This window comes from Pongo abelii, chromosome 11 (genome assembly GCF_028885655.2).
Source record: "Pongo abelii isolate AG06213 chromosome 11, NHGRI_mPonAbe1-v2.0_pri, whole genome shotgun sequence".
In the NCBI taxonomy this organism is placed as follows: Eukaryota; Metazoa; Chordata; class Mammalia; order Primates; family Hominidae; genus Pongo; species Pongo abelii.
The window spans coordinates 117,293,166-117,320,841 of NC_071996.2; the positions used below are offsets into that span (position 1 = coordinate 117,293,166).

The 27,676-nt window shown below is 38.0% G+C and overlaps 1 protein-coding gene across 4 annotated transcripts in view; it reads left to right on the forward strand.

The window, feature by feature from the left end:
- Nucleotides 1–27,676, forward strand: part of SPAG16 (sperm associated antigen 16) — a 1,150,408-nt gene that overhangs the window by 643,326 nt on the left and 479,406 nt on the right. For 3 of the 4 annotated variants that reach the window (XM_024243621.3, XM_054549801.1, XM_024243623.3), the window contains one exon: nt 27,407–27,592. The exons of the other annotated variant lie outside the window; for it this stretch is intronic. In XM_024243621.3, the coding sequence (XP_024099389.1) occupies nt 27,407–27,592 (186 nt within the window). The remainder of the gene's footprint in view (nt 1–27,406; nt 27,593–27,676) is intronic. 4 annotated transcript variants of the gene reach the window in all.

The following is a 27,676-nucleotide window of genomic DNA, read 5'->3' on the forward strand; positions in this document are numbered from 1 at the left end:
CCCTGGTCCATTTTAAGAGTAGATGATACTCTTATTTAAAATCTATTGAGCAATAGCCTCAACAACAACCTTTCAGTAATGCCCATAAGACCGTGTCTTATAACTTTTGTTATTGTAGTGAAGAGGAATAATACCACTGGTAATTCAGTAAAAGTAATTCTATGCTGGTGAAGGCGAGGAGGAAAAAATGACCTCTGAATGTACTGCCTTCTAATTCTCAATATCTAGTCCAAAGAAAACATGTAAACATGTACAGGAATGTATGTATTTTTATATTTGTCCCATTTTTTGTAGTGAATATCAAAAAGGAATGGAATAATTTCATAAATTAAAAAATACAATAATCTATAGCACAGCATCTATTGGAAGATATATACCCAAGCAGCAGACAAGAAGTTGAGTTGTAGAATTTTCTCAGTTGTATAAGCAGACTCAGTGATGTGCAGGGCCAAGGTTGAGTGTGAAGAATGCCTGGAGTATATGGTTAAAAAATCACTCTCAATTGAGTGGCTTTCTTGTCCTATAGAACCATGTGAACACAGGGTGAGAAACAGACAAGGGGTTTGGAAATGGAGAGCTCTTGCCTCTGGAGCTATCACAAGCTCTGGATCCTGGTCTGAATGAAAATGAGGCATCTCCTAGAGTCTCGTGAAAAACAGGTATAACAGCTGGGTTTTCATATTTAGGCCCAGAGATCTGGTAATTTAAACCTTTGCAAGAGGATAAGATTGAGGCTTTCAATAAAAAATATTTTTCTGTAAGAAATGGATTCAGGCAGAAAATGGAACCTAAGTTAAAGGCATTTATTTTCTGTGGATGTACCAAAGAATAAAGAATTAGGTAAAGCAGAGGCCCACAAAACTGTGGGAGCTTAAGGAAAGCAAATAAACAAGAAAAATCAGTAAAATACATAGTACATTTATGTATTAGTCTGTTTTCACACTGCTGATAAAGACATACCTGAGACTGGGAAGAAAAAGAGGTTTAATTGGACTTACAGTTCCACATGGCTGAGGAGGCCTCAGAATCATGGTGGGTGCTGAAAGGCACTTCTTGCTTGGCAGTGGCAAGAGAAAATGAGGAAGGTGAAAAAGCAGAAACCCCTAATAAAACCATCAGATCTCATGAGACTTATTCACTACCATTAGAACAGTATGGGGGAACCACCCCCATGATGCAAATTATCTCCCACCGGGTCTCTCCTAGAACATGTGGGAATTATGGGAGTACAATTCAAGATGAGATTTGGGTGGGGACACACAGCCAAACCATATCACTCTACCCCTGGCTCCTCCAAATCTCATGTCCTCACATTTCAAAACCAATCATGCCTTCTCAACAGTCCCCCAAAGCCTTAACTCATCTCAGCATTAACCCAAAAGTCCACAGTCCAATGTCTCATCTGAGACAAGGAAAGTCCCTTCTGCCTATGAGCCTGTAAAATCAAAAGCAAGCTACTTCTTAGATACAATGAGGGTACAGGTATTGGCTAAATACTGCTGTTCCAAATGGGAGAAATTCATCAAAACGAAGTGGTTATTGGCCCATGCCAGTCTGAATTCCAGTGAGGCAGTCAAATTTTAAAATGCGAGATGATCTCCTTTAACTCCAAGTCTCACATTCAGGTCATGCTGATATAACAGGTGGGTTCCCATGGTCTTGGACAGCTCCGCCCCTGTGGCTTTGCAGGGTACAGCCTCCCTCCTGGCTGCTTTCACAGGCTAGCATTGAGTATCTATGGTTTTTCTGGGTGCACAGTGCAAGCTGTCAGTGGATCTACCATGCTGGGGTCTGGAGGACAGTGGCCCTCCTCTCACAACTCCACTAGGCAGTGCCCCCGTAGGGACTCTGCATGGGAGCTCGGATCCCACATTTCCCTTCTGCACTGCCCTAGCAGAGGTTTTCCATGAGCACCCCCCCCCTGCAGCAAACTTCTGCCTGGACATCCAGGTATTTCTATACATCTTCTGAAATCTAGGCAGAGGTTCCCAAACTCCAATTCTTGATTTCCCTTCACTCGCAGGCTCAGCGCTACATGGAAGCTGCCAAGGCTTGGAGCTTGCACCCTCTGCAAGCCAAGGCCCAAGCTCTACGATGGCCTCTTTCATCCATAGCTGGAACAGCTGGGATGCAGGGCACCAAGTCCCTAGACTGCAAACAGCATGGGGACCCTGGCCCTGGTCCACGAAACCATTTTCTCCTAGGCCTCTGGGCCTGTGATGGGAGGGGCTGCCATGAACACCTCTGACATGCCCTGGAGATATTGTCCTCATTGTCTTGGGGATTAATTCCACTCCTTGTTACTTATGCAAATCTCTGTAGCTGGCTTGACTTTCTCCCCAGAAAATGGGTTTTTCTTTTCTATCGCATTGTCATTTTTTGAACATTTATGCTCTGCTTCCCTTATAAAACTGAATGTTTTTTAACAGCACCCAAGTCACCTCTTGAATGTTTCACTGCTTAGAAATTTCTTGCTCCATATACTCTAAATCATCTCTCTCAAGTTCAAAGTTCCACACATCTCTAGGGCAGGGGCAAAGTCTCTTTGCTAAAACATAACAGCCTCTTTGCTAAAACATAACAAGAGTCACCTTTGGTCCAGTTCCCCACAAGTTCCTCATCTCCACCTGAGACCACCTCAGCCTGAACCTTATTGTCCATATCACTATCAGGCTTTTGGTCAAAGCCATTCAAGTTTCTAGGAAGTTCCAAATTTTCCCACATATTCCTGTCTTCATCTTAGCCCTCCAAACTGTTCCAACCTCTGCCTGTTACCCAGTTCCAAAGTCGGTTCCACATTTTTGGTTACCTTGTCAGCAACGTCCCACTCTACTGACACCAATTTACTGTATCAGTCTGTTTTAAAGCTGCTGATAAAGACATACCAGGGACTGGGAAGAAAAAGAGGTTTAATTGGACTTACATAGTTCCACATGGCTGGGGAGGCCTCAGAATCATGGCAAGAGGAGAGAGGAACTTCTTACATAGTGGCAGCAAGAGAAAATGAGGAAGATGCAAAAGCGGAAACCCCTAATGAGACCATCAGATATCAAGAGACTTATTCACTGCCATTAGAACAGTATGGGGGAAACCGCCCCCATGATGCAAATTATCTCCCACTTGGTCCCTCCCACAACATGTGGGAATTATGGAAGTACAATTCAAGATGAGATTTGGGTGGGGACACAGAGCCAAACCATATCAATTAACAAGGATAAATTCTGCTAAAAAAAAAACAAAGTAGGTAAGGAGCATAGTGTTAGGGATAAAATTGGAATTTAGATAGGTCTCTCTTCTCTGATGTGTCTTTCTGTAAAGGTCTAAATGAAGGGAAGGGGCCTGGTCATTGGTTTTCTGGAAAAGAACATTTCAGGAAGAAAGAAAGCAGAGCAAGTCCTTATGTGGCTAGAGTAGAAGGAAATGAAATGAGTAGAAGGAGAAGAAGTCAGAGTGGTGACTTGGTGGGTGGTAGGCAGATTGGGCAGTGCCTTATTTCGTTATTAGGGTCCCGTTGTTAGGGTTTTTAGTTCTTACTGTGAGAAATGAGAAACCATTGGAGAGTTTTGAGCAGACAAGTGGCATAAACAGGATTCTTCAGGTTTCTGTATTGAAAATAGATTATAGAAAGCAAAAGCATTAGAATGAAGACCAGTCTGGAAGCTACTTGTACAATTCAGATTTAATGCTTGGAATTTGGTCCACTAACATGATTTTGTGAAATACCCTATTGTGATGATCAAAAGACTCGATGGATTTGACATTTCACTGGTAAAAGAAGATAAGATATATGATTTTTACAATTTATTTTATGGGAGCAAATTGTTTATTCATTATATTCATTTATGTCATGCATCTATCCAAAAAAAAATTATGTGGTTGGGGATATGCTATTTCTCAAGGTTATGTGGTAATATCTTCCAGCATAGTCAGATATTTTATATGTATAATAACTCGGGCAAAATTCAAAAGCAAATAGTTTACCATGTTATGAAATAAAGCTTCTGTAAGAAAACATTCAAATTAAGTGTCCAGTGGCAAATGGCACATACAATCCACTGGCATGCCTCTTTCTTAATATTTATAAAAATTGAAGAAGTGTTTGAATTATCTACTTAAAACAGGATTTTAGGGAATTCAGTATTGTGTTTCATTCATTGAATCATTGATTCAACAGCTATTTATTGGGAGTCTCTGTGTGCAAAGCACCATGCTAGGCGTTGGGGAAATAGCAGCAAATTTAAAAATTTCCTGCCTCCTATGTATTACATTCTATTGGCAGGGAGAGAGACAATAAATAAGTGCTATATAATTCCTTAGATGGTGGTAAGTACTATGAAGAAAAATAAAGCAGGGAAGGATGGCAGGGAGAGGGCAAATGTTGGGAAGATAAATTTTAAAGGGTTATAAGTGATGCCCACCCTCCGAGATAAGGTGAAGTTAGAGAAAATATCTTAACTGAAGTCATGGAGCAAGCCACGGGAATATCCTAGTAGCAGAGGCAGAGAATGTGCCTAGATGTTCTGAGGGAAGCATGCTTGGTGTGTTTGAGAAACACAGGAAAATGCTGGGTTGAGTTGTCTAGCACATTGTAATCAACTTTGAGATGAATAACTAAATTTCCTGTGTCTTGAAATATCTTAGCACCTACGCTAAATTCCAAATATCTTACCACCAACAGACAGGAAGGTCTTATATGCTTTGGCCTCTCATACTTCACAGACCTTTATTTTTAACCTTCCCCACTCTATGTCCCACCCCCACCTCCCTGCCACACTCACCCTTAGCTCCTTGAGCAAGTCATGTCCACCTCAGCAGCATTTCTGTGCACCAATAATGAACCAGCTGAAAAAGAAATCACGAAAGCAATTGCATATACAATAGAAACAAAATAATAAATAAATGAATAAGATACCTAAGAATAAATTTAACCAATGAGGTAAAAAATCTTCACAACAGAAACCGCAAAACACTGATGAAAGAAATTGAACAGGACACAAAAAAATGGAAAGACATCTTATGCTCATGGATGGGAAGAATGAATATTGTTAAAATGGCCATAATACCCAAAGTGACCTACAGATTTAATGCAGTCTCTATCAAAATACCAATTACATTATTCACAGAAATAGAAAAAAATAATCCTAAAATTGTAGAGAACCACAAAAGAGCCTAAATAGCCAAAATAATGCTGACCAAAAAGAACAAAGCTGAAGGCATCATACTACCTGACTGCAAAATATACTACAAAGCTATAGTAACCATGACAGCTTGATATTGGTATAAAACCAGACACATAGAAAAATGAAACAGCTTAGAGAGCCTGGAAATGAATCCACATATTTACAGCCAGCTGATTTTCAACAAAGGCACCCAGAACATACAATAGGGAAAGGGCATCCTCTTCAATAAATAGTGCTGGGCAAATATTATCCATTTATGAAGAATAAAACTAGACTTCTCTCTCGCCACCTATAAAAATCAACTCAAAATGGATTAAAGGCTTAAATATAAGACCTAAATCTATAAAACTACTAGAAGAAACATAAGGGAAATGCTTCAGGACATTATTCTGGACAAAGATTTTGTGGGTAAGACTTAAAAAGCGCAGATGACAAAAACAAAAGTAGACAAATGGGTCTATATCAAACTAAAAAGCTTTGGCACAGCAAAGGAAACAATGAACAGAGTGAAGAGATAACCTGTTGAATGGAAGAAAATATTTTCAAGCTATTCGCTCAACAATGGACTGATATCTGGAACATAAGAGGGATTCAAAGGACTCAACAGCAAAAACAACAGCAATGACAAAACCTTTTAAAATATGTCTATTTATATCTTTGCCCATTAAAAAGTGGGCAAAGATATAAATAGACATATTTTAAAAGAAGATGTACAAATGGCCTGATAGCATATGAAAAGATTCTCAACATCACTAATCCTCAGGGAAATGCAAATCAAAACTACAAAGAGATATTGTCTCACCCTAGTTAGAATGGCTATTATCAAAAAGAACAAAATAAAGATGCTGGTGAGAATGCAGAGAAAATGAAATTTATACACTATCAATGTGAATGTAAATTAGTACAGCCATTCTGGAAAACAGCATGGAGGTTTCTCAAAAAAAAAACTAAAAATAGAACTGCCATATAACTCAGCAATCCCACTACTGGGTATTTATTCAAAGGAAGGAAAAGCAGTATATCAAAGTGATAACTGTACTCCTATGTTTAATGCATCACTATTCACAATAGCTAAGATATGGAATCAACCTAAATGTCCATCAATAGATGAATGGATAAAGAAAATGTGGTATATATACACAATGGAATACTATTCAGCCATAAAAAAGAATGAAATCCTATTATTCACAGCAACATGTATGAGCCTGGAGGACATTATGTAAAGTGAAATAAATAAGTCAGGCACAGAAAGACAAATGGTGCACATTCTCTCTCATGTGGGAGCTAAAAAAATGTTGAGCACATAGAAATAGGGAGCAGAATTATGGTTATTAGAGGCTGAGAAGAGGAGGGAGAGGATAGAAAGAAGTTGTACAAAATTACAGCTAGAAGAGGAATAAGTTCTTGTGCTCCATAGCACTGCAAATGAATATAATTAACAATAATTTGTTGTATAGTTTCAAAAATCTAGAAGATAGGATTTTGAATATTCCCAACACAAAGAAATGATAAATGCTTGAGGTGGTGAATATGTTAATTATCCTGATTTGCTCACTTATTGTATACTTATATATTGCAGTTTCACTCTGTAGCACATAAATGTGTACAATTATTATGAATCAACTAAAGATAAAAGAAAAAATAATTCAGTTGAAGATGAGAAAGCAACCGACCCAGGTGACCGTGGAGCTCTACACAATGCATCCATCTAAGAAGAGGTAATAGTTCTGGCGCAAGGCATGGGAGACCTTAGTCTGGAGGTTCACTCTTTTTCTGTGCCATTCTTCACATCATTCTCCTTTTGAACTCCACCTGCCCTGTTCGGGGCATTTAAAGGAGACGTCTAGAGTCCCTCTGCAAGAAAACTCATTGCAAAGTTATTACAAATATTCTTAGAGCTTTCTTGGCCATCATGCCAATATTTTTCAGGTTTCCGTGTTTCTCTTTTTCCTTCTTGGGTTCAGTCTCCCTCTGTGATCTCACTGACCTTCTTTAAACTACTCAGGCAGCGGCTATTCTTTCCTTAATGCTGAAATCTACTTCTCTCATTTGACGAGAATTCATAATACCTATATATAGTGCTGTCCTCTCAACTCCTTTTGTTTGTGATTCTTGGTTTATTCTAGATTGCTACACAAAGGAAGAGCATAACATTTTGGAGTGAAGGCAGGAACACTTGGATATGATCACTGATTACTTCAGGAAACCAGCCAAGATCATTCTTGATGTGGGCTTGTACTTACTTTACTCTGTCCCAGTGCCCTCACTTTCTACCCTCAGCCCTCATACAGCTAGAAGTGCTGTATCAAGGCTAAGGGTTTAAAGAAACTTGCATTAAAACAGGCCTTTTGGTTTTTTGTCTTTGCGATAGTTGACTGAGAATGATGATTTCCAATTTCATCCATGTCCCTACAAAGGACATGAACTCATCATTTTTTATGGCTGCATAGTATTCCATGGTGTATGTGTGCCACATTTTCTTAATCCAGTCTATCATTGTTGGAAAACCAAACACTGCGTGTTCTCACTCATAGATGGGAATTGAACAATGAGAACACATGGACACAGGAAGGGGAACATCACACTCTGGGGACTGTTGTGGGGTGGGGGGAGGGGGGAGGGATTGCATTAGGAGATATACCTAATGCTAAATGACGAGTTAATGGGGGCAGCACACCAGCATGGCACATGTATACGTATGTAACTAACCTGCACATTGTGCACATGTACACTAAAACTTAAAGTATAATAAAAAAAAAAAAAAGAAAACAGGCCTTTTATTTCAACTCATAAAGATCGGAGGGTTTTCACAAACTGTACATTAAAGGTATCTCAAATATGCCTTAATATTTTTATGTAATCTAAATTCTAAGTGTGAGTTTTTCTAATATAATTTTATAACTCAGTGAAACCAAAATTATGTCTTTTACTTATACAAATACAATGCAAGAAGATATTTGAGCTTAATTGTATTAGATTTTTGTTATATGTAATTCTGCTGCATGAAATTAATACATACATATTCTATGGTAACTGAGAACATTGTGACTAATAGCCTTTTTATAAATTCAAATAGTTCTATCGAATAGATAGACACAGGTCAATGAGACTACAATATAGCAATAGTAATTTATTTTATTCCACTAGTTACGGAAATAGTGATAAACTGTTCTACATAAGAACTTATATTCTGACTTCTCTTCAGATCATATAAATCTATTACTTTTTACTGAAGGTTTTCTAGGAGAGGAACAACTCATTTCAGCAAACAAAACAAAACAAAACAAAACAAAAGACTTAACTAGAGATAACAAGAGAATCTTTACAAAATAATCCCAAATTTGAAGGGTAGAAACAATTAAAAATTTGCTTTTGTAAGAATTCTTTTACTAGATCTACAAAACAATCATTAAAAGTATATCAACCAGAATTTATTATCCATATTTCCAAATAAAGACAGTAAGTTTCAGAGATGGTAAATGTAAATATTAAATGAACTATCCAAGATCATGTGGGGACATTTATGCAGAGCCAGAATGAGAAGCCAACCAAGTCTTCTTGCTTCTACACTTTCCACTTCCTACTTAGTGATGTAAGAACTATTGAGTCCTCCTGTTCCACCCCCTCTCATAAAAACACTTGAGTACATTTCTTTAAAAAAAAAGTGATTAGCATCAATCTGGCACCTGTAATATATTTGATTTTCAAAACTAAAGTCATTTTCAATAGAAACAAGTTTTTATTTTGTTTTGTTTGAGACAGAGTCTCACTCTGCCCAGGCTGGAGTGCAGTGGCACGATCACAGCTCACTGCAACTTCCACCTCCCGGGCTCAACTAATCCCCCCACCTTGGCCTCCAAGTAGCAATGACTACAGGCACATGCCACCTCGCTAGGCTCATTTTTGTATTTTTTCTAGAGACGGGGTTTCACCGTGTTGCCCAGGATAGTCTCGAACTCCTGAGTTCAAGGCATCTCCCTGCCGTGGCCTCCCAAAGTGCTGGGATTACAGGCATGTGCCATGGTGCCCTGCCAATAGTTACAAGCTCTTATGTTTCTGTAGTTATGTACTAAAGTCTGAAAAATGCCAAGAATGCACATGAAGAGCATGTAATATATGTTAACAAAACCATTATAGGAAATACTATATGTTGCTAAATATAATGCTTATTATTTGCAAACTATAATTTTGGTTGTCCCAAACTTGATGATTATTTGTATATTTTTCATAAACTGCAAAAAGAATTTTCAGAGGACTTAGTGACAAACAAAAGGTATGATATAAAGCACCCACAAAAATATTCTCCATAGAAAAGTTGGAATCGAGAGGCCTAGGAGAGGCAGCCTCCATGTATTGATGAAATTACAGTTAAATTAGAAAGCAGAGAACAATTGAGTAGGTTTGGAAAATGAGGAACAGTTAGCAAAAAAAAAAAAAAACAAAAACAAAACACACACACACATATATGTATGATAGGAAGTTTTCAAAATGATTAAAAGAGGTATCCAGGAAGAGATGAACACAATTTGAATATGCACTTAGCACATAGGGATGTACAATCAATATGCAACATAGTGTTTTGAATCCTAACTCATAATAAAATAACTACCAAATCCTGCAAACTCATAATGTTTAGCTAGGTTACTCTATAAACTGTATTTTACTGATAATTAAAAGTAATTTTAATGAGAATAATAGTGTGTATTTTATATTATCAATAATTTGTTTTCCTTGCTTATTTCTCTTTGCTGCAAAATGGGTTAGTAAAATACTTTGGGCGTCAGTTAATGTACACTTGAAGATGTTTTTAGTTTTATTCTAAAAAAGAAATGATATCAATATACATTTATAAATGTTATGAATAGTTATACACTTTCTGATTAAACAATAAAATCCAACGTCTTTACCTTTCTAAATGGTGCTTTTTCTTGTATGTATCTATATTGAATTTTAGTAAGAGATATTTGAGAGAATATAAGAGAGAAACTGAGACATTTATGTAATTTATAAATAATAAAAATCAAACAAGTAGCTGAGAAACTCTGCCTATAATTAGAACAAAATTATTTTTGTAAATTATATGGCTCTTCAAACTATTTCTTCCTCACTTCCTTACTTTCCTGGAAATAGTGTGCTTTCCCACCCCTAGAATTTCTGTCTGTGCATTTGACTTGTTTTGACCGATGGCTATTAACCAATATCAAGCATGCCAAGGCTTGCAATGTGCACTCAGTGTAGAGCTTGCTGTCCTGTGTTTCCTCAATGTTAAAAACTGCCACTGAGTAGTTACTGTGCCTTCAGACTCAGCCCCAGAACGTACCTGTGTAGGACAGAGTTGCTCTAGCAGACCTGAGTTGGGAAATAATTCTAACCCGACTACCACAGCCTGAAGCTGAGTGGCCCAGCTGACCTACAAATCATAAACAACACCCCCAAAAAACTATTTATCATGTTAAGCCACTGAAATTTGAAGTAGTTTGTTCACAACAATAGCTAATCAATAGATATAATCATTTATAGGATAGAAATCACCTGCCTATTTGACCCATTCCCCTACTTAGCACCTAGAGACAATCAATCAACCTGAACATTTTGAATGGCACTATCTGTTTTTCTAAACATAATTTTATGTCACATACGTGTATTCACATATATAATGGTATATATAGTATATCTGAATATTTTATTTTTACTTTATTAAGATATGTCAGAATGTATATGGTCATCTGAGTCTTATTTTTTCCTCAATATAGTATCTCTACATTTTATCCACCTTGTTATGTGCAGCTGTACTGTATTCATTTTCACTGCTCTATAATATCCATTGTGTGACTTTTCCCACATATTATTTATCCATGTTTGTTACTGTCATGTTATTTGGATGATTTTTATTGTTTGCTAATACAAACAATGCTTCAAGGAGCATTCTGCATTATCTAGAGATTGTATATGTTGAAGCACATGTGTAAAAGTTTCTCTAGGGCATCAGTTCTCAAACTTTTGGCCTAAGGATCTGTATTTGTTAAGGTTTGCCAGAGAAATATAATAGAACCAATATGTGTGTGTGTGTCTGTGTGTGTGTGTGTGTGTGTGTCTGTATGTTGATGTGTATATATACATATGTATTGTGTGTCTCTCTGTGTATGCATACATATGTACATGTACATATATGTGTACGTATGTATGGATATATATATGCATACACATACATGTGTGTATACATATATATATACAAAGAGATGCATGCAGAGACAGAGATAAAGAGAGAGAGAAGAGACTCTCTTTGGCTCACATGATTGTGGGGACTATTGAGTCGAAAATTGGTAGGGCAGGTGAACAGGCTGGGGATCCAGGGAAGAGTAGATGTCTGATTTTGTAGCTTAAATCTGAAGGAATTCCATCTTATTTGGGGACCTTAGTGTTTCCCTATTAAGGCCTTCAACTGATTGGAAGAGGCCCACCCATGTTGTAGAGAATAATCAGCTTTACTCAACATCTACTGACTTATGTGTTTATTTCACCTAAAACAAACCTCCACAGAGATATTTAGACTGATGTTTGACCAAACATTGTGGTAGCATAGCTTAGTAAAACTGACGCATAAAATTAGCTATCACCATACCCCTTTATTACCTTAAAGATTATTAAGTACCCTAAAGAGATTTGGTTAGGGGCTTGTATCTATTGATGCTTGTTGTATTATAAATTAAAACTTAGAAATCTTAAAGGTATTTATTTAAATAACTATAGAAAGTTCAATGCATGTTAACATAAACATTTTAATGCAAAATCAATATAATGCCTAAAACAAAAAAATTAATGAAAAGTGTGACATTATTTTATACTTCCGTAAAAATCTTTGTGGTACCTGGCTCAATAAATTGCCAGTAGAGGGAAATTTTTCTGTTCTTGTCAACCTTAGCAGGAATTTATTTATTTTATTACTCTTCAAAGAACCATTTTTGTCTTTGTTGATCTTCCATTCTATTATTCTATCATATATATAGTATACGCTTTCTAACCTCAAAATATCATGCATAGCACAATGATTTTAAGTCTGTTCTCTTTTCATTATAACCAGTAAAAAATTAAATTCCCTCCAAAATACTGATTTGACTTCATGTCAGAGTTTTGATGTGTTGTGTTGCCATTCAGTTCTATTTTAAAACATTTCCTCTCTTATATATGTTATTTAAAACTATGTTTTAAAATTTGCACAAATATACATTATCAGTATATTTGCATACTGATCAATCAGTGATATTGATCTTTATTTCATAAGCTTGTTGGGAACATGTATGTCTTCTTTTGGAAAGAGTCTGTTCTTTTTATTTGCCCATTTTTAATCGAGTTGTTTGTTTTTTTGCTTGTAAATTTGTTTATTTTCCTTATAGATGCGGGATATTAGAACTTTGTCAAACACATAGTTTGTAAATATTTTGTCCTATTCTGTAGTGTATTAGCCTATTCTCACACTGCTGATAAAGAAATACCTGAGACTGGGTAATTTATAAAGGAAAGAGGTTTAATGACTCACAGTTCCACATGGCTGCGGAGGCCTCGTAATCACGGCAGAAGGTGAATGAGGAGCAAAGTCACGTCTTACATGGTGGAGGCCAAGAGGCCATGTGCAGGGGAACTCCCCCCACCTCTTTTTTTTTTAAATTATACTTTAAGTTCTGGGATACATGTGCAGAACGTGCAGGTTTATTACATAGGTATACATGTGCCATGGTGGTTTGCTGCACCCATCAACCCATCATCTACATTAGGTATTTCTCCTAATGCTATCCCTCCCCTAGTCCCCCACCCCTCAGCAGGCCCCGGTGTGTGATGTTCCCTTCCTTGTGTCCATCTGTTCTCATTGTTCAACTCCCACTTATGAGTGAGAACATGTGGTGTTTGGTTTTCTGTTCCTGTTTTAGTGTGCTGAGAATGATGGTTTCCAGCTTCATCCATGTCCTTGCAAAAGACATGAACTCATACTTTTTTATGGCTGCATAGTATTCCATGGTGTATATGTGCCACATTTTCTCTATCTAGTCTCTCATTGACGGGCGTTTAGGTTGGTTCCAAGTCTTTGCTGTTGTGAATAGTGCTGCAGTAAACATACATGTGCATGCGTCTTTATAGTAAAATGATTTATAATCCTTTGGGTATATACCCAGTAATGGGATTGCTGAGTCAAATGGTATTTCTGGTTCTGAGGAATCACCACACTGTCTTTCACAATGGTTGAACTAATTTACACACCCATCAACAGTGTAAAAGTCTTCCTATTTCTTCACATCCTCTCCAGCATCTGTTGTTTCTTGACTTTTTAATGATCCCCATTCTAACTGGCATGAGATGGTATCTTATTGTGGTTTTGATTTGCATTTCTCTAATGACCAGTGATGATGAGCTTTTTTTCATGTTTGTTGGCTGCATAAATGTCTTCTTTTGAGAAGTGTCTGTTCATATCCTTCACCTACTTTTTGATGGGGTTGTTTTTTTTCTTGTAAATTTAAGTTCCTTGTAGATTTTGGATATTAATCCTTTGTCAGATGGATAGATTGCAAAAATTTTCTCCCATTCTCTAGGTTGCCTGTTCACTCTGATGATAGTTTCTTTTGCTGTGCAGAAGCTCTTTAGTTTAATTAGATCCCATTTGTCTATTTTGGCTTTTGTTGTCGTTGCTTTTGGTGTTTTAGTCATGAAGTCTTTGCCCATGCGTGTGTCCTGAATGGTATTGTCTAGGTCTTCTTCTAGGGTTTTTATGGTTTTAGGTTTTACATTTAAGTCTTTAATCCACCTTGAGTTAATTGTTGTATAAGGTGTAAGGAAGGGGTCCAGTTTCACTTTTCTGCATATGGCTAGCCAGTTTTCCCAACATGATTTATTAAATAGGGAATTCTTTCCCCATTGCTTGTTTTTGTCAGGTTTGTCAAAGATCAGATGGTTGTAGATGTGTGGCATTATTTCTGAGGCCTCTGTTCTGTTCCATTGGTCTATATATCTGTTTTGGTACCAGTACCATGCTGTTTGGGTTACTGTAGCCTTGTAGTATAGTTTGAAGTCAGGTAGTGTGATGCCTCCAGCTTTGAAATTCCCTTTATAAAACCTTCAGATCTTGTGAGACATTCACTATCATGAGAACAGCACAAGAAAAACCTGCCACCATGATTTAATTACCTCCCACCTGCTCCCTCCCATGACACAAGTAATGTGATGCCTCCAGCTTTGCTATTTTTGCTTAAGCTCGCCTTAGCTATTTGGGCTCTTTTTTTGGTTCTATAGGAATTTTAAAATATTTTCTAATTCTGTGAGGAATGTCATTGGTAATTTGATAGAAATAGCATTGAATCTATAAAGTGCTTTTGGCAGTATGGCCATTTTAATAATATTGATTCTTCCTATCCATGAGCATGGAACCTTTTTCCAGTTGTCTGTGTCACCTCTGATTTCTTTGAGCAGTGTTTTGTAGTTCTTGTTGTAGAGACTTTTCATTTCCTGGGTTAGCTGTATTCCTAGGTATTTTTTTCTTTTTGTGGCAGTTGTGAATGTGACTGCATTTGTGATTTCACTCTCAGCTTAGATGTTGTCAGTATATAGAAATGCTGGTGATTTTTGCATAGTGATTTTGTATCCTGAGACTTAAAAATTTAGTTCACAAAAGTCATCTTCAACAAATACTGCAAGTTACATAAGAATACAGATGTTTCTGATTCATGCAAAGTTAAAATATGCAAAATTAAGAAATACAGAAGAGAGAAATGGGGAAGAGATGCGAAAGTTGTTTATCACATCAGGGAACTTTTGGGCCAAGATTATGGGGTTTTCTGGATATAGAAATACATCATCTGGAAACAGGGATAGTTTGACTTCCTCTCTTCTTATATGGATGCCTCTTCTTTCTTTTTCTTGCCTGATTGCTGTGGCTGGAACTTCAAATATTTTGTAAAATAGCGATGGTGAAGAGGGCATCCTTGTCTGGTGCTGGTTTTCAAAGGGAAGGCTTCCAGCTTTTGCCCATTCATTATGATGTTGGTTGTGGGTTTGTCATAGATGGCTCTTATTATTTTGAAGTGTGTTCTTTTGATGCCTAATTTATTGAGGGTTGTTAATGTGAAGATGTATTTTATCAAAAGACTTTTCTGCATGTATTGAGATAATCATCTGGTTTTTGTTTTTAGTTCTGTTTATGCGATAAATCACATTTATTGATTTGTATATGTTCAACCAAGCTTACATCCCAGGGATAAAGCCTACTTGGTCATGGTGGATTAGCTTTTCGACGTGCTGCTGGATTTGATTGGCAAGTATTTTGTTGAGGTTTTTTGTATCAATGTTCATCAAAGATATTGGCCTGAAATTTTATTTTTTCTTGTGTCTCTGACATGTTTTTGTATCAGGAAAATACTGGCCTCATAAAATGAGTTAAGAAGGAATCTCTCCTCCTCAATTTTTTGGAATAGTTTCAGTAAGACTGATGCCAGCTCTTCATTATATATATGGTAGAATTCAGCTATGAATCTATCTGGTCCTGGGCTTTTTCTGGTTGATAGGCTGATATGGTTTGGCTGTGTTCTCATCCAAATCTCATCTTGAATTATAGCTCCTGTAATTTCCATGTGTTGTGGGAGGGACCTGGTGGGAGGTAATTGAATTAAGGCAGGACTTGCCTGTGCTGTTCTTTTGTTAGTGAATAAGTCTCACGTGATCTGATGGTTTTATAAAGGGGAGTTTCCCTGCACAAATTCTCTCTTGTCCCCTGCCATGTAATACATGCCTTTTACCTTCCACCATGACTGTGTGGCCTCCTCAGCCGTGTGGAACTGTGAGTCTATTAAATCTCTTTTTCTTTATAAATACCCAGTCTCAAGTATGTCTTTATCAGAAGCATGAAAATGTACTAATACATAGGCTTTTTATTACTGATTCAGTTTTGTAACTGATTTTTTTTGTCTGTGCAGGGATTCATTTTTTTTTCCTGGGTTCAGGCTTGGGAGGGTGTATGTGTCCACGAATTTTTCCATTTTTCTAGATTTTTTAGTTTGTGCATAGAACTATTCAGAATAGTCTCTGGTGGTTATTTGTATTTCTGTGGGTTCAGTGGTAATGTCAGGATCAGTGTAATGCCCTTTGCAATTTCTAATCGTTTTTATTTGGATCTTCTTTCTTCTTTATCATTCTAGCTAGCAGTCTCTCTTATTTATTTTTTCAAATAACCATTGATTATTTGGATTCATTAATCTTTTGAGTGATTTTTCATATCTCAGTCTCCTTAGTTCGTCTCTGATTTTGGTTATTTCTTCTGCTAGTTTTGGGGTCAGTTTAATCTTGGTTTTGTATCTTATTAAGTTTTTCAAATAACCATTGATTATTTGGATTCATTGATTTTTTTTCAGTGTTTTTTCATATCTCAATCTCCTTTGTTTATCTCTGATTTTGGTTATTTTTTCTGTTAGTTTTTGGGGTCAGTTTACTGTTGGTTCTCTAGTCCATTTAGTTGTGATGTTAGGTTCATAAATTGAGATCTTTCTAACTTTTTGATGTGGGCATTTAGTGCTATAAATTTTCCTGTTAACACTGCCTTCCCTGTGTCCCAGAAATTCTCGTATGTTGTGTCTTGGTTCTCATTAATTTCAAATAACTTCTTACTTCTTGATTTCTGCTTTAATTTCATTATTTACTCAAAAGCCATTCAAGTACAGGTATTCAATTTCCATGTAATTGTATGTTTTTCAGTGATTATTTCAGTCTTGATATTTAATTTTATTGTGCTGTGATGCAAAAGAGTAGTTGTTATGATTATAGTTCTCTTGCATTTGCTGAGGATTGTTCTGTGTCTAGTTATGTGGTAGAGTTTAGAGTATGTGCATGTGGCAATGAGAAGAATGTACATTCTATTTGTTTTGGGAGGGGAGAGTTCTGTAGATATCTATCAGGTCCTTTTGATCCAGTGCTCAGTTCAGGTCCTGAATATTTTTGTTAATTTTCTGACTCAATGATCTAATACTGTCAGTAGGGTGTTGAAATCTCCACTATTATTTTGTAGGAGTCTAAGTCTCTTTGAAGGTCTTTAAGAACTTGCCTTATGACTCTGGTTGCTTCTGTGTTGAATGCATATATATTTAGAATAGTTAAGTCTTCTCGTTGAATTGAAATCTTTACCAGTATGTAATGCTCCCCCTTTTTTTGTCTTTGTTTGTTTAAAGTCTATTTTGTCTAAAATTAGGATAGTAACCCCTGCTTTTCTCTGTTTTCCATATGCTTGGTAGATTTTTCTCCGTCCTTTTATTTTGAGCCTCTGAGTGTTACTGCACATGAAACAGGTCTCTTGAAGACAGTATACCAATGAGTCTTGGTTCTTTATCCAATTTGCTACTCTGTGCCTTTTAATTAGGGCATTTAGCCCATTTACATTTAAAGTTATTGTTGATATGTGTGAATGTGATCCTGTCTTCATGATGTTAGCTTGTTATGCAAGCTTGTTTGTGCGGTTGCTTTATAGTGTCATTGGTCTGTATACTGGCAGGTTAGGATGCATGCACACACACGTTGGCATGGGGGAAGGTAAAACCCACCCACGTACACACATGTTGGCAATGTGATATATGTGGTTACTGTGGGCCTGGAGGAAGCTGCAGTGGGGGTAGGGAATAGGCAGGCTGGTGTGTGGCCATGGGGGCTGCCCCATTGGACCTCTCTGCCAGTCAGGCACAGTTCACCAGTGCAGGAGCTATTATGTGGGCTCCCAGAGCACTCGAGGCTGTTCTACAAGCAGGCATGGCCAGGCTGGGGCCCTGGAAGAGGCCAGCAGACCAAGGGGTGCTCAAGTCAGACTAGCCCCATCTGATGGGCAAGACTGCCCTGCAGAGTTCAAGTCTGAGAGTTTCTCTAGGGATAATGTCTCCTGTGGTAGCATGTCAAGCCTATGGGGATGGGCATCCCTTGTCATGCTCTGCCACAAGTGCTTAGGCACCAAATCCTTTTGGCTCTGCATCAGCTGGCATGCTGCCCCTACCAATTCTCTAAGCAGCTCTTCGTGCCGACTCAAGTATCCATGATAGTTTAGGGGTCTCCTCCTGCCAAGATTCCAGAGGCCTGTGGCAAGAGTAGTTTGATCCTTGTCAGTTCAACTCACCCATTCCTCTGGAGATGTTGGAGGGCAGGAATTAATCCCCTGCGTGGTAGCCTCCTGTAGGGTTCCCAGCTTCCTCCCACTTGAGCACAGCTTTTGTGTCTTCCCTTCATCCACTCTCACAGGCTTCCCTCTGAAGCTCTGTCAGGAGTGTGCCAATTGTCTTGGTCCCTTGGTGGCAGTTGTTCCACCTGGTTGTGTCAAGTTGGCCATCTTCTACTTAATCAGGTCTTCTTGTTGAATTGAAACTATTGCCATTATATAATGCTCTTCTTTAGCTTATTTGGTCTTTGTTGGTTTAAAATCTGTTTTGTCTAAAACTAGGATTGCAACCCCTGCATTTTTGTGTTTGTTGTTGTTGTGGTTTACTTGGTTGATTTTTTCCTCATTCCTTTATTTTGAGCCTATGGATGTCATTGTATGTGAGATGGGTCTCTTGAAGACAGCATACTATTGGGTCTTCCTTCTTTATTCAGCTTGCCACTCTGTGTATTTTAATTGGGGGATTAAGCCTGTTTACATTTCAAGGTTACTATTGATATGTACGAATTTGATCCTGTCATCATATTGTTAGCTGATTATTATGCAGACTTGTCTGTGTGGTTGCTTTATAGTGTCACTGGTTTATGTACTTAAGTGTATTTTTGTAGTGGCTGGTAATGATCTTTCTTTTTCACATTTAGCACTCCTTTTAGGACCACTTGTAAGGCAGTTCTGGTGGTAATGAATTCATTCAGCATTTGCTTGTTTGAAAATGATCTTATTTCTCCTTCACTTATGAAGCTTGGTTGGGCTAGATATGAAATTCTTGTTTCAAATATTCTTTTAAGAATCCTGAATAGAAGCACTCAATGTCTTCTAGCTTGAAGAGTTTCTGCTGAAAAGTCCAGCCTGATGGGATTCCCTGTGTATGTGACCTGTCTCTTCTCTCTAATTACCTTTTACATTTTTTCATTCATTTGGACATTGGAGAATCTGATGATTATGTGTCTTGGAGATGATCTTCATGTATAATATCTCACAGGAGTTATATGCATTTCATGGATTTGAATGTTGGTCTCTCTAGCAATGTTGGAAAGTTTTCATGTACAATATCCTGATATATGTTTTCCAAGTTGCTTACTTTCCCCCTATCTCTTTCAGGGACACCAATGAGTCATAGTTTTCGTCTATTTACATAATCCTATATCTTTTGGAGATTTTGCTCCTTCCTTTTAAATTCTTTTTTCTTTATTTTTGTCTGACTGGGTTATTTCAGAGAGCCAGAATTTGAGCTCTTAGATTCTATCCTCAGTTTCTTCTATCCTGCTGTTTATACTTGTGATTTAATTATGCAATTCTTGTAGTATGTTTCTCATCTCTATTAGATGAGTTTGGTTCCTTTTTTATAATTGCTATTTTGACTATCAGCTCCTGTATCATTTTACTGTGATTCTTAGCTTCCTTGGATTGGGTTTTGCTGTTTCCCTGTATCTTGATGATCCTTGTTCCTGTTCATATTCTGAATTCTATTTCTCTCATTTCAGATATTTCAGCCTGGTTAAGAACTCTTGCTGGGGAAATAGGATGATTATTTAGAGGAAAGAAGGTACTCTGGCTTTTTGAGTTGTCAGAGTTCTTTCACTGGCTTTTTCTAATTTGTGTGGGCTGATGTTCCTTCAATCTTTACAGTTTCCATCCTTTCAGTTGATTTTTTGTTTTTTTGTTCATTCATGCCCTTGGGGATTTTATTATGTTAAAATTGAGTTTGGTTGACTGGCTTTGATTCTAGTACACTACTGGGTCTTGGTGGCGCCCTCTATGATTACTGTCTGCATGCCTGCATTTCTTCTGTTGGGCGTTCTGATCTATTGAGTTTCCTCAAGCAAGGGCTGCAGTTGGCAGACAAGCTGTATTCTTGCCAGGTTGGCCTTAATTTGATGTCCATGTGCTTCCCAGGGAAACATGGGGTTGCACTTGCCTGCAGAGTTCAGGCAGAAGTGGGACCTCTGGGTTGGAAGGTCTAGTGGGTGTTTCCATCTGGCTATGGGAGGCACAGGTGGGTGGAGTTGCCTACCCTGACCTCCTGGTGTTTCCAGGGCAACAGGAGCCTGCCTGCACCCCTCAGCAAATTCAGGGAAAACTAGGACTGTTGGGCCAGCAGCCCTAGCAGATGTGGCTCACCTGACCGCCAGTGGCAGAGGTTGGTGGGGATGCTTGTCCTGCTTTCTGGGAGCTTCCTAGGACAATAGGAGTCTACCCACTGGTTGAGTTCCCACAGTAGTGGAACTGCTGGGCCAAAAGCTCCAGCAGGCATTGCCTGCCTGGCTGCCAGTGGCAGGGTCAGGCAGGTTCATGTGCCCTGCTGTCTGGGTGTTTCCTGGGACAACAGAAAGCTGCACCCTCTAGATCAGTCACACAGAAGCCAGACTGCTGGGCCAGGAGCCCTAGCAAGTGTTGCCTGCCTTGCAGGGTCAGTGGGATCACACGCCTTACTGTCCAGGTGTTTCCTGGGACAACAGGAGGCTTGTGCTCCTCAGCTGAGTTCCCTCAGAAGCAGGACCACTGAGCCAGAAGCTCTATCATGTGTTGCTTGCCTGGCTATCAGTAGCAGGGATGGATGGGGTTGTCTGCCCTACCATCTGGGTGTTTTCAGGGCAGCATGAGGCTGTGCCCTCCAGCTGAGTTCAACAAAAGTAGGACTGCTGGGCTGGAAGCTCTAGCACACATTGATCACCTGGCAACCAGTGATGAGGGCAGGTAAGGTCACATGCTGCTGTGCTCTCTGGGTGTTTTCCAGGGCAACAGGAAGCTGCACCTTCCAGCTGAGCTCACATAGAAGTGGGATGACTGGGCTGGAGGCTCTAGCAGTTGTTGCCCACCTGGCTATCCATGGCAAAAGTGGGTGGGGTCATGTGCAGCCTCCTGCCACCTAAGTGTTTCCTGGGACATCAGGAGGCTGTATCTTGTAGCTGAATTTACACAAAAGTGGAACAACTGGGCTGGAAGCTCTAGTAAGCATTGCCTGCCTGCCTAGCAGTGGTGAGGGTGGGTGGAGTGGCAGGCCAAATTCAGGCTAAAGTGGGACTGATGGGCTAGAAGCTGGTGCTGAGTCCCATCTGGCAAGGGGGTGGGTGGAGCAATCTTACTGCTCCAAGGCACTGCAACTATGCCTTTATTCGGGTGATGGCACTGGTGCTGGTCTGCTCTGGGGTTAAAGGCTTGTAGTCCCCTTGGACTTGATAGTTGCCCCTGCAAAATGTGTGGATGGCTCTCTCCCTCAGTCTGGAAGCACAGTTGGGGGCCAGGCAGATTTTCCTACTCCCAGTCTTGTACAGGTCTCTGAATCTCCCGGGGAGCTCTCACTCTCTCACCCTTTCCCATTTTTGGAGAGGTTCTTCTGCTGCCACATTGATCCCAGACAGACAGCTTTGCTCCTCTCTACTCTCTGTGTTCTCCTGCTGCCTTCGTGGATCCTAGCATGGTTTCTCAGATGATTGGCCTGCAGGGTCAGTGTTGACTAGCCTTTTAGTTCCTCTCTGTGAGAGCGGCACATACAAGCTGCTTCTAGTCTGCCTTCTTGGCCCTATCCCTCATCTTTATTTTCATTTCCTTTGGCCTAGGTAACTTTTTTTGGTACTTTTTCATTTTGCTTTGCTTTGCTTTGTTTACTCTCAATCTTTGTATCTCCTTAGAAGTTTAGTGTGCCTCGTGTAAAAATCATATAGCTGAATTTGTTTCTTTTTAGCCAAACTGAAAAATCTTTGTCTTTTATGTCTCTTAGCTTCCACTTTAGTCCATTTATGTTTGTTGGATTTGTTCATATGTTTGTATTTCTATCTAAAAACTTATTTTTAAAATTCATTTTCTATTTGTATCATTTATTCCAGTGCTTTTTTCCTCCTTTCCTATTTTCCTTTAGATATATTAGATATTTATAATTGTAAGTTTTTCTTACCCATTTCTTTTTTTCTTATAGTGGTTTGGAAGTCATATGCTCTATTACTATTCTCATAGTGCCCACCCTTAACATTTTACCATGCTGACTTAATTTAGTAAAGCCTAAATTGATCAAGGTTTTACTTTCTCTTCTTAACGGCACATGAACTTTATTGTTAATATTATATCATTATTGTTTTGTTATTTTTATTTTTACAAGCATTTTTGTTTTATTTTTGCAAGTATTTTATTTATCTACACAAATATTTGTATATACTTACATGTTTACCAAATTGTTTGCTCACTATTTCTTCCCTTTCAGATCTTCTGTCCCTAAAATACATCCTTAGTAATTTCTGTAGGAGAAGACTGCTTTGTTTAGTTGGAACATTAATACTTGTTCTTGTTTCTTTTATTCCTTTTTTTTTTTTTGAGTTGGAGTCTTGCTGTGTTGCCCAGGCTGGAGTGCAGTGTCACAATCTTGGCTCACTGCAACCTCTGCCTCCTGGGTTCAGGCAATTCTCCTGCCTCAGCCTTCCAAGTAGCTGGGGCTACAGGTTTCCACTACCATATCCAGCTAATTTTTGTATTTTTAGTAGAGATATGGTTTCACCATGTTGGCCAGGCTGGTCTCGAACTCCTGACCTCAAGTAATCTGTCTGCCTTGGCCTCCGAAAGTTCTGGGATTACAGACATGGGCCACTGTGCCCAGCCCTGTTCTTGTTTTGAGAGAGATTTTTGATAATTCCAGAGTAACGTTATTTTCTATTAGCTCTTTGAAGAAATTTCACCCCTGTGACTTATTTTCTCTGTGATGTTGTTCAAGTGTTTTAGAGATAATGTAGTCATCTTATGAGTGATAGTGAGGATCAAATATATATATATAAAGTGCTTATTAGTGTTTCTAACACATATTTATCACTATATAAATAAATAACCTTATTTTTCTTTTTTCCCTCTTCTTTTTTCTTATAATTCTTATTATTGCCAATGCTGCTCAGCAATTCACTAAAATGCAGCTAAGTAAAAATTTCTTTTTATTTACATCACTGTTTATCCTGTTTGGTATACATTTTTCTTTCCAAATATGTGTTTCTAGGTCTTAAATTGTCTAGTTTCTGTACATTCTCAACCCTTAATTCTTTGAATGTTACATCTATCTTTTATTTCCATTCTCTTCTGGAATTTTGATTAGGAAAACATACTTTTTTATTGTATCCTTTATAATTTTAAACACTTATACTCTGTTCAGTTCCTCATCTGTCTATAGTTGGGATAATTTTTTCAAATATGTACTTTATTTATTTTTATTTTTTATTTCCATAGGTTTTTGGGGAATAGGTGGTGTTTGGTTACATGAGTAAGTTCTTTAGTGGTGATTTCTGAGATTTTGGTTCACCCATCACCCAAGCAGTATACACTTTACCCAACCTGTAGTCTTTTACCTCTCGCCCCCCTTCCACCCTTTCCTCCAAGTCCCCAAAGTCCATTGTATCATTCTTATGCCTTTGCAGCCTCATAGCTTAACTCCCACCTGTGAGTGAGAACATATCATGTTTTTCATTTTTTTCCAGATTTATTTCCCAATTCATTTACTCTGAATTTTGCTGTTTCTCATATGCTATTTAACCCATCCATTGATTTCTTAATTTCAATAATTTTATTTTTAAAATTTCTAAATATATATTTTTTTCAGATTTGCAGATTCACGTTATAACCTTATGTGGTTTGATCTTTTTATTGTAGCTGTTATTTCCTTATATACTTTACTTATATTTTGTACCCTTTAATTATAACAACTAGTGTCCTTCAGGGTATATGTGTTTGTTAATTTTATTAGCTCATCCTCAGTCATGGCTTCTTATTTCCCATTATGTGTTTGAAAATAATTTTGTAAGCTCATACTTGGTTGAATTTTATTTGCAGAATTTTGAATAGCTAATTTCTAATAACTTGGGCTGTATACCAACAGCATGGATCCACATTATTAGTCAGCTCAGTCTGCCATAAAAAAATAACAGAGACTGGGTAGCTCAAATAACAGAAATTAATTTCTCACACTCCTGGAGGCTAGAAGTCTAAGATCAGAGTGCCAGCCTGATCAGGTTCTGGTGAGGACCCCATTCTTGGCTTGTAAATGGCTGCCTTCTTGCTGTGTCCTCACAATGCAGGGAGCGAGTTAACTCCAGTCTCTTTCTCTGATTGTAAAGGCACTAATCCTATTACAAGGTTCCCGTGCTCATGACCTTGTCTAAACCTAGTTATTTCTCAGAGGCCCTACCTCCAAATACTGCCACATTGGAATTAGGGCATCAACGTACGGATCTGGGAAAGGATTGGCACAGTCAGTCAGTCCATAACATTCACTTTTGCTCTCTTTGAGAGCTTTGGTTCCTGCTATTTGTGTGGAGCCCAGGGAAACTCTGATCTTTTGCATCTCTTTTTTTTTTAATTTTTTTTATTTTTATTTTTATTTTTATTTATTTTTTATTTTATTTATTATTATTATTATTATTATTATTATTATCATTATTATACTTTAGGCTCTATGGTACATGTGCACAACATGCAGGTAAGTTACATATGTATACATGTGCCATGCTGGTGCGCTGCATTTAAAACACACCTTTTTGATTTTAGTGTACCATTCTTTTTCTCTCTCTTGATTTCTCTCAGCCCTCAGAAATGGCCTTGATTTTTTCATGAACCAAAGGTATACAGTTTTCCATATTTCAGGCCATGTCTTTTGAAAGGCAAACCATTTCAAAAGAATATTCAGAAATTTATATTTGATATGTTTTGGATTTAGTATATGAGCTCTGATCTCTCTATATATAAAAACATATGGGAATATTGTTTATATTTATTTTGACTAAATATCAGTTACAGCACTCACAAAGAAATAATACTGCTTCGTTCTAGTTGTAATTATTCCAGTGTGATTTGTTCTTTTGCCTGGCACATGGTTTAAAGCACAAAAGAAGCATATGAAACATATGAGAGAGTTTTTCAGCCACAGGCAGAAACATACAACAATAATTTTTATCCTGTGCTAAGATTTTGGTCCCTAATAACATGATACCCATTGGAAAAATAGATTTGAGAAAGAGGCATGCTTAAATAATTTTTAAATTTTTTTACATGTATGTTTTTAGATTAGTGTATTGTTCAATCTTTAATATTAAAAACTAAAATTCTGAATGACAAACATATGTGCAAACAAACAATTGTGGCAAAAACAGTTTTTGTTGGTGAAGGGACTAGCTGCCATTTGGTGATTTTTCAGATAGTCAAATTTGAAAAATCAATTGGATCTTCTCTTCTCTTCTCTTTTCTCTTCCTCTTTTTGAGTCGGAGTCTCTCTCTGTTCCCCAGGCTGGAGTGCAGTGGCATGAACTCAGCTCACTGCAACCTCTGCCTTCCGGGTTCAAGTGATTTCCTGCCTCAGCCTCCCGAGTAGCTGGGATTACAGGCACGTGCCACCACACCTGGCTAATTTTTTTTTTTTTTTTTTTTTTTTTTTTGTATTTTTAGTAGAGACGGGGTTTCACCATGTTAGCCAGGATGGTCTCTATCTCCTGACCTCATTATCTGCCTGCCTCGGCCTCCCGAAGTGCTGGGATTACAGGCGTGATCCATCACACCCGGCCGCTTGGATATTCTTTTCTAACTCTAATGAGAATATCCTCATTATATAATCCACCTTCTCTCCAGAAAGTTCAAGCTCTTTCTCTCTAATGGTGGCTGTTTCTACGCTTCAGATAGAAATTGCATTTCCCTCTTAGCTGAAAAATACCTAAGCCTATGAGCAAGAAAACAAAATATTTTTTGATCCTACTATTCCCTCTGTCAGAGGTGCCAGAAACTTTTTCTTCTTCATTTATAGCATAATTTCATTCATGCTTGCATGCATTTCTATGTTTACTTACTCTAAAGCATTTACTAAGCACTTTAATTGGTCAGTCATAAGGCTTCGTGCTGTAGAAACAGATGAAATGCAATTCTCCATCATAAAACAGTCTGGCAGGGAGGAGGAGGATAAATAAGTGGTTTATTACAATTTGGTGAGAGAAAGTACCTAAGAGAACACATTTAAAAAGCATGCAATGCAGAAGGATGTGTAGAAGATGATGGAAGTAAAATTTTCTGCAGCTGATGTTACATACGTACACACACACACAAAACCAACTAGATGTTTCTGTTGGTGTCATTGACACCCATTTCTTTTCTTTTTTTTTTTTTTTTTTTAAGACTGAGTCTTACTCTGTCGCCCAGGCTGCAGTGCAGTGGTGCAATCTGGGCTCACTGAAACCTCTGTCCTTGGGGTTCAAGCGACTCTCCTGCCTCAGCCTCCCGAGTAGCTGGGATTACAGGCTCACGTCACCATGCCCGGCTAGTTTTTGTATTTTTAGTAGAGATGGGGTTTCACCTTGTTGGCCAGGTTGTTCTACAACTCCTGATCTCAGGTGATTCGCCTGCCTCGGCCACCCAAAGTGCTGGGATTACAGGTGTGAGCCACCGCGCCCAAGCCTGACACTTACCCATTTCTTAAACTAGCTTTTGTGTCCACCACTTGAAAGCCACTGCTTTAAGATCTACTAATTACCGAAATGCAAAATTGAATGAGTCATGCTCAACCACCCAGCACTTAAACATCTCTTTGATCTCTCATGATCTAACTCAAAGATATCTCATTCCTGATTCACTTCTTCCTTCATCCAAACTGCACTCCTGAAGCATTTAATTAATCTAAACATAAGCAATGCTGACTTACTGTTTCATATTGTATTATGTTTTTGAAACTGATTTAGCCCGTGTCTGAATCTTTATTGTTCTGAAGCCTGATTATCCACAGAGCCTAATATATACAATGCTGAACCAAACAAACACATGATAACAAAAACACTAATTTAGTGAATAAATCTAGAAGAATCTAGAAGAATTAATCTAGAAACTGCATGGCAGCAGTTTCTCTCTTCAGCTTGAATTACTAAGCAATTCAAGTTAGCAATTGTGTATACCCAAATAAGATAATAATATTTAGTCATTTAGATATGCCACTGCAAGTAAAAATAAATCAGATACATACACATACACACAAATTACTCATAGAATGCAGTATTCATAAAACTTAATTATGTTACATTTTAAACAAGCTGTCTTTTTATGTTTTTGCAAATAGTGGCGACAAATTGGCTACTTCAAGTGGTGACACTACAGTTAAATTATGGGATCTATGTAAAGGCGATTGCATTTTGACCTTTGAAGGACACAGCCACGCAGTATGGTCCTGCACGTGGCACTCCTGCGGCAATTTTGTGGCTTCTTCCTCACTGGATAAAACTAGCAAAATCTGGGATGTTAATAGGTAAGAAGTACTTTAAACATGACTAATCCTCTGTGTTGATACATATACGTGGGTAAAGTTCTTTTTTTTTTCCTTGATGCTACC